The following is a 7,421-nucleotide window of genomic DNA, read 5'->3' as shown; positions in this document are numbered from 1 at the left end:
CTTGAAGTTCATTGTCCAGATCAAGTAAGTGGTGTTAGCCGCGTGTATATGTTATTTGTTGAACTCTTACGTAGAAGTTAAAATTTTAATTTTGTCATGTCCTATAATTGATCCATTTCTATAAAATGTATTCATACGCTTATTTTATGGACCCTTGAGACATTCAACCTTTTTTAAAATGATTTGGATCAGTTTGGGTTTAGGGGAAGTAGGTGTTGAAAGTTATGTTAATAATATTAAAAATTTATGACGTTGTGATGATGTTGATGTTGGTGTTGAGAGAATGGCATTGGAGGAGGGTTTCGGTATACTGGGATTCCTTGGATGGGTCTCACAAAACCAAGTTCTTGGCTTAGGCTTTGGATATGTGGTTGTTGTTGGTGGTGGTGGTGGAAAAGTGGTTGGTTGTGGAAGTAAAAGGGATTGGTATTACTGTTTTGGAATCTAAAGGATGATGATGATAAGGAGTTGGTCGAGGTCATGATCAAAGCAAGTATCCTTTTTGGACATTGATGATGATGATGATAAGGAGTTGGGCTAGAGTCCAAACCTCTGTTCCAAAACCCCAAGTCCATGTCTGAATTCTGTTGTAGTACTTCTCCTGCAACTTGAAGTGGGTTTGCTGTTTGGAGGGCTGATTTGTCTTCAGGAGAAGTCTGGTTGTGCTGGGAATAGTTCCATCCTTGCCTATCACAAGCTTTCCTACAAACCAAACAAGTATGTGTATGTCATCCTGTTTTGGCTTCAGTTATGTAAATTTTCCTCCTACTAAGTTTTGTTTTGTGTTGTGCAATATATATATATAGGACAATAAATTTCAAGGCTTGGAAAACAAAAAAATATTAGCATATTGAGATGGAGGGTTGGCTCAGTGAATGCAAGAGATAAGGGTACTTAATTAGAGTTTCTTAAAGGGTGTGATGGGGGTTTTAAGCATTCAATCAATTTTAAGTATTAGTTGCAGTGCATAGATTTGATTGTTTCTGTTGTCGACGGGTGTGGTAGGGTAGTCAGGGTGAGAAAGGGAGAAAGAGAATGACAAATGGAAATGGATAATAAGATAAGGAAGGGGAAAAGATATTAAAAAGGTTAATAAGTTAGGAACTTGTTTTCCTTTTAACAAATGTACTATCTTTTGTTTCCTTTTTTCCCCCCTCTCTCTGATTTGTTTCGATTAAAAAAGAAAAATTAGAACATTCTCTGATTGCTTGAATTACTATCATGATATCATCTTTCCCTTACCATCTTGTTTTATATGTTTTAATTTTTTTTCAAATTACTCTGTGATGATTTGGCTAGGACAAAGAGTTAGCTTTGGTTTGTTAAGCTGAAATATGTGCAAACAGATCCCTAAAGGGTTGATTTATTATTATGACTCTAGTTTAAAGGAGAATGTTTCCCTGTTATCAGGAACAACCAAACAATCAATAATGAACTGTTCATACTTTTTTTCCATACTTTGGAAACTTCTCTTGGTCTATTAAATTAAACTAATTTTATGTTTGTAAGACAATGCTTCAAATAGCACAGTATTTATGATGATGGATTACAGCATGCCAAATGAACTTGTTTGCATCGTAGTGGAAAATAAGTCAAAAAGGCTTGTATACAAAATGAAATAGCATGTGAGGGGAAAAGGTTCGAAATTGATATGAAGTTATTTAACTTCACTAGGTTAACTAGCATTTTTTTTTACAGGTCCTACATGAAAGCATGAGTTGTTAATTATATTTGACATGTTAACTTTGTCTTTTTCTATAAGTCATAAATATTTTAGCGGTTTTGGGGTGTTTATGCTTATAGGGTTTACTCTTTATACGTAATATAAAATCTTAGAGATTATAAATAATTGTTTATATGTTTACATTTTGTTGCTTTAAAATAAAAGTCTTTTTTCAACTGTATGTATACTGACAAATAAAACATGAACTATTTTCTTTCAGATCTAAATGCTCTTGGTCGCCTTGTTATGTGCAGTCGGGAAATTATTGAAAAATAGTTGGATTATTAGATGTTATAACCAAAACTGCATTTTTACAAAAACAAGTCATTAAAAAATTAGGTTTATTTGTTTCTGAATTCTTTATTAACTTTATGCTTTTGATAGTCAATTGGCTGTAAAGGTTGCGAACTTGATAATATAACAATGTTAATATTTAGAGAGATATAATATAACATTGTTAACTTTTCTGCTTTTGAGAGTCATTGGATTTTAAATTCATTTTATTGATTTTAATATTAGAAGAATGTTCATTATCTGTTATTCGATGAGTAAGATATTTCTTTTTTTTGGTAATTACTTAACTTAAAATTTTTGTCCTTGACGTGTTAGATAATGGCCATCGACAATGGAATGGAGTTTAATGTCATACTCGTGCTCATTACTCATTTGGAGTTTTTTCATCAACTGACTAACATGTTTGTTAGTATATGTGCTGTTTTGTTACGCATTGCTGAAAACCGGAGAAATAGACGCAGGAGAGTGTCAGTAGACCATCGTGGGAGGGCTAGAGTAAGGGAAGTCAATTTCCTTAGGATTGTTCACATTAGTGACACGGCGTGTATAGAGAATACAAGGATGAACAAGAGGTGTTTTCATAGCTTGTGTGGGTTGCTTAAAACTGTTGGTAAACTTCAACCGACGAGCCATATGGGTGTAGAGGAGATGGTTGCAATATTTCTTCACATATTGGCACATGATGTGAAGAACAGGATAATTAAAAGACAATTCATGAGATCGGGTGAAACCATTAGTAGACAGTTCTCTAATGTTTTGCTTGCAGTGTTACGTTGTCATGATAAACTTCTAAAATGACCAGAGCCAATCCTGGAAAACTCGACCGATGATAAGTGGAAATGGTTCAAGGTAATTTACTATTCCACGTGACTCATAATTCATGCTATACATGTCCGTCACCAATCGTGTCTCCGTGTTACTAATATTATAAATTGAATTATAGAATTGTTTGGGAGCACTTGATGGGACACACATAAAGATTAACCCCTTACAGGGGGGCAAGGCCAGATACCGGACTCGAAAGGGTGACATAGCAACTAATGTTTTAGGGGTTGTTCTCAAGATGGTCAGTTTATTTTCGTCTTGCTTGGTTGGGAGGGATCAGCTGCAGATTCTAGGGTTCTAAGAGATGCCATAAGTCGTCCAGACGGTTTGAAGGTTCCTAAAGGTATGCACTATGACTCATATATTGCCATGATAATTTATTGTGGGTCATTTATTGTACTTACTGTATTACATGTTTTGATATAAGTTAACTGTAACTTGTGATGTAGGATACTATTACCTAGGTGATGCTGGTTACATGAATGGGGAAGGTTTCCTTACGCCATATAGAGGACAACGATATCATCTTAGTGAATGGAGGCACGGTGCCCAACCAAGGACAGCCCAAGAATTTTTTAATATGAAACATTCCTCTGCAAGAAATGTCATTGAACGTTGCTTCGGGATGCTTAAGGGGCGGTGGGCTATTGTCCGATCGAAGTCCTTTTATCCCGTTAAAACTCAATGCAAGATTATTAGTGCATGTTGTTTGCTTCATAACCACATTCGGAGAGAGATGGCAGTGGATCCATTGGACGGTGAAGAAGTTGATATGCAACACGTTGATGATAACATGGGAGCACTTGATTTGATCACTCATGTTGAGTCATCTAATGCATGGACACTGCGCAGGGATCAAATGGCACATGACATGTTTAACACCTGGAGGAATCATGTTTGAATTTCATAAAGAGATGAACCAATCATTTTGCATTTTGTTTTTTGTTTCCACTGTACCGTTATGTACACTTCATGCTATTTGCGTTTATGTTGTAATATGAAGACTTTGACAAACATATTGGGCGTGTACTGAACTTAATGATTTAACGTTTGTTTATGTTAAGGGGTGTTTACGCAATTGCAGTGTTACTTATGTAAATCGTGTTAATGTTATGGCAGAACACTATTGACATGGTTAGTGTAATGATTTTGAAACTGTTTATCGCAGGTACAATCTACGAACACCGACATTATGACGGATGAAAGCCAGAGTTTCAGAAACAAACGTAATCACACTTGGACTGCCGAGGAAGATAAGATCCTGGTCGAATGTATGACTGAAATTGCACATCTGTGGAGAGGTGAGAACGGTTTCAAACAAGGTTTCTCTAATGCAATTGAGAGGATGATGCATCTCAAGATACCTGATTGTTCACTTAAAGCCATCCCTCACATAACCTCCAGGGTCAAATTGTTGAAAAAACAGTACAATGCCATTTATGAAATGACAGGAGGTTCTGGTGGAAGTGGGTTCGGGTGGAATGACTCGAAGAAAATGATTGACGTGGAGAAGGGAATATTTGATGACTGGGTTAAGGTGCTATAATTTGAAGTTTTGTGTTTCAATTATGTCACCTTGTACGTTTGTAATTTTTTTTTATATTCAGTGTTTAACATGACTTTTTTATCCACAGTCTCACCCAACTGCAAAGGGCCTTTACAACAAGCCTTTCCCCCACTATGATATTTTGGGAACCATATTTGGCAAGGATGCAGCAACAGGAGGTAATGCAGAGACAATGGGACAATCAGTTAATGTCTTGGAGGCAAATGCGGCATGCAATGCAGAGAGTGTGAATGTATCTGACGAGTATCTAGACCTCACAGGGGACTATATACCCACACCGTTACCAGATCCAGTGATACCAGAAGTCCCAATTGAAGAAATTGTGCCGCCCTCAGATGTGTCTACCGCTACTGCCAAAAAGGGAAAGAAACGTGATAGACCAGAAGATCCGTTGGTTGCTCCAATAGTTGATGTCATGAAAGATATCAATCAAAACTACCGTGACGGTATAGACAAGCTTGTTTCATGCTTTCAGCATCAAGCTAATGGGAGTAAAAGGCGGATGTCAATTATGGAAGAACTGGAAAAAGTTGGAGATCTAACAGATTCACAGATGGTTAAACTTGCGGTGCAGTTGGGAAAGGATACAACTCTGACAGATGTCTTCATGCAATGCAATGATCAGCAAAGGAAGTGTCTCCTGGCTGACTTGCTGAGTAATTCCCTATAGATTGATGTCATTGTTTTTTGATGGCCTTTAACTATATATAGCGCAAGGCTTGGTTAGGCTACTTTTTGGCATGGACAGGTTTAGACTTGGTAAAGTGTTAATACTTTTGGCTACCTCTAACGAATGACAGCAAATTATGGACTGACATTGCACAACATATAATATGGAAAATCGGTTGTTTTGGATCTGGATCCAGTGTCATGTATGGAATTTGAAACATTTCAAATGATCTGCTACAGGAGGTTACCAACTCAGCATTTTTGTACTAAGGTAACAATAACTGATATGTATGGTAAGTGTACCAATAGACAACACAGGTTTATGAACTGAACATATTTGTACTTATTACTGTTGTGAGTGATACCCCCTGCTAGTAACCCCATATGTCTATAATGTAATTTGTCTGTTTTCTAATTTTTATGCAGGTGATAAGCTGTTTATTCTAATGAAGCTGGTACCTGATGGAAGGAACTGGTGTGTGAAGGCCATGATTCTGATATGTTTTGTGACTATCAATTAATCTGCTACCCATAATGCTAAATGTGGTTACTACACCTCTAAATCTGAATGGGACAGCACAAATCAGTAAAGTTTTTATAATCTTTTTAGTTGATGTCAATAATGAGAAGAGGTAGATCCATTAGCTGAAGTTCTCAGGTTATTTGTCAGTAAATTAATGTTTTATGCAGACACTCTTAAATAGGGTTGTGATATGGCATAATGGTATATCGGTTTATGAGATATGGTGGAACTAATTGTAAGTGATCATGATAGATGTGCATGCTTTTGATGTTTTTCTTATAGGGTTCTGTTATCTGACATTGGAGTCAATCCACCATTTTCGAGTTTGGCTTTGATGGTTTGTTTTTTAAAATGATCAAAAATCAAAACACTAGTGTACAACTTATAAGTTTCTGCAGGTAGGTAATAATATTGTTCTGCCTTTGATGTTCTCAGGGATGAAATATGTGCTATGAAGTAGTACAATCCTATAATTGGAATCATTAACATATAATATTCTGAATGTTCTTCCCATTTCTTGTATGCAGGCTCAGTATATTAACTGTGTATTTGTTGGTGATTGCTCTGAATGTGAATTATGAGATATAAGGTACCAGTCCTACCATTTTCCTTTACATTGTACTTGCCAAAGTCATGAATATACATCGAACATCTTTTCTTATTCATCTGATCCAGTTGATATTAACAGCTTCTCATGTCTTCATATGATTAAATCTATGTCTTTTTCAGATTTGTGGTGCTGATACAGTTGCTGTCAATGTGGTTGCAGGATAACAGCATTCGAATTATTGAAAAAGGTTTCCAGGGTAATGGTTTTGGATCTGCACCACCTCAAAATTAATGAACAACACCAGGACCAAAAAAGGATGCAGATATGATGATCCAGCATATACAGATTCTATGACATTCGGATGGTAGCAGTGTTTGGTTGCAGTTGTAATTCTTAAGATGTTACTGTTCTGTAATTATGTAACCTTGTAATATCCTGTCCGAATATTGACTTAGCTTGATCAAGGAACAAAGTATTGTTCTTTGTTACCACAGTGTAATTAGGGAGTGGGTTTCCTTGTATACAATGTGATTTTGTACACTTATGAATTAGGCATGACAAATTCAGTTTTTGGTAATTCTGCAGACTATAATCTTTATAACAGTGATTTAATTGGATTGTCATACCATATTTATGATGGAATTGCCTCTTTCACTGTTTAGTTAGGGGAAGAAGGAAAAAATAAATGTTGGTTGACTATAACAAAAAAATTGTCATGATCTGATTTGTTTGGACAATCTTGGGCGTAATAATGTAATTCTATTTTTGACAACATGGGCCTAAGTACTCCATTCTTCACACACTCATTTGTAATAACTATAACAAATTAGGCTTATATTCTCCAACACTAAAACAGCAAACAAGTTCAAAACCCAAAGCATATCCAAGTGGAAGAGTATATTGTCAGAAACATTTGTATTCATAAAATCTTGATATAATACAAGATTCCAGACTCAACAGCTGGACTAGTATATTTACAGACTCCACAGAACAGGAACATTACACTCATGAAATATAAATTACAGACAGATACTGGAATTAAAAATACAAAGATTGCTTCCCATTTACATACTCCAAGACTCCAAGCATCTGCTATTACTCCATTTTTGTCCTTATATCAAACCACTTTCATCGTGGGTTGCTTTTGATATGGATCACTGCACCTTTACTAAGTCTTTGCTGCACTGTGAGTGTATATCTACCCCAATGAAGAAATGATATTGTCATGCTCTGTTTCTGTAATGTCTCTTGTCATAATTGTTCTTGAAAA

General features: G+C 35.9%; 1 protein-coding gene and 1 pseudogene across 1 annotated transcript; one reads left to right on the top strand and one right to left on the bottom strand.

Annotated features, from left to right (window-relative positions):
* Positions 1-236: 236 nt before the first annotated feature.
* On the bottom strand, positions 237-681 carry LOC133314648 (probable transcription factor KAN2; annotated as a pseudogene).
* A 2,162-nt stretch (positions 682-2,843) lies between these two features.
* LOC133314647 (uncharacterized) lies at positions 2,844-6,375 on the top strand. Its single transcript, XM_061516151.1, has 8 exons — positions 2,844-2,866; positions 3,067-3,185; positions 3,292-3,737; positions 4,011-4,379; positions 4,477-5,065; positions 5,505-5,553; positions 5,884-5,938; positions 6,331-6,375. The coding sequence occupies exons 1-8, from the start codon at positions 2,844-2,846 to the stop codon at positions 6,373-6,375; spliced, it is 1,695 nt and encodes a 564-aa protein (XP_061372135.1).
* Positions 6,376-7,421: the final 1,046 nt, after the last annotated feature.

The sequence above is a fragment of the Gastrolobium bilobum genome, unplaced genomic scaffold (assembly GCF_033153095.1).
Source record: "Gastrolobium bilobum isolate Gb01-03AN ecotype WA unplaced genomic scaffold, APGP_CSIRO_Gbil_v1 utg11542, whole genome shotgun sequence".
Taxonomy (NCBI): Eukaryota; Viridiplantae; Streptophyta; class Magnoliopsida; order Fabales; family Fabaceae; genus Gastrolobium; species Gastrolobium bilobum.
The sequence above is the reverse complement of the archived record's forward strand: the minus strand, read 5'-3'. Positions and strand labels throughout refer to the sequence as shown.

Excerpts from the sequence above, each read along its gene's own strand:
- LOC133314647 (XM_061516151.1), top strand. The coding sequence starts at position 2,844 with ATGATAAGTGGAAATGGTTCAAG. Across the intron at positions 2,867-3,066 it reads ATAAGTGGAAATGGTTCAAG|GGGTTGTTCTCAAGATGGTC; the intron begins GTAATTTACTAT and ends CTAATGTTTTAG. Across the intron at positions 3,186-3,291 it reads CGGTTTGAAGGTTCCTAAAG|GATACTATTACCTAGGTGAT; the intron begins GTATGCACTATG and ends CTTGTGATGTAG.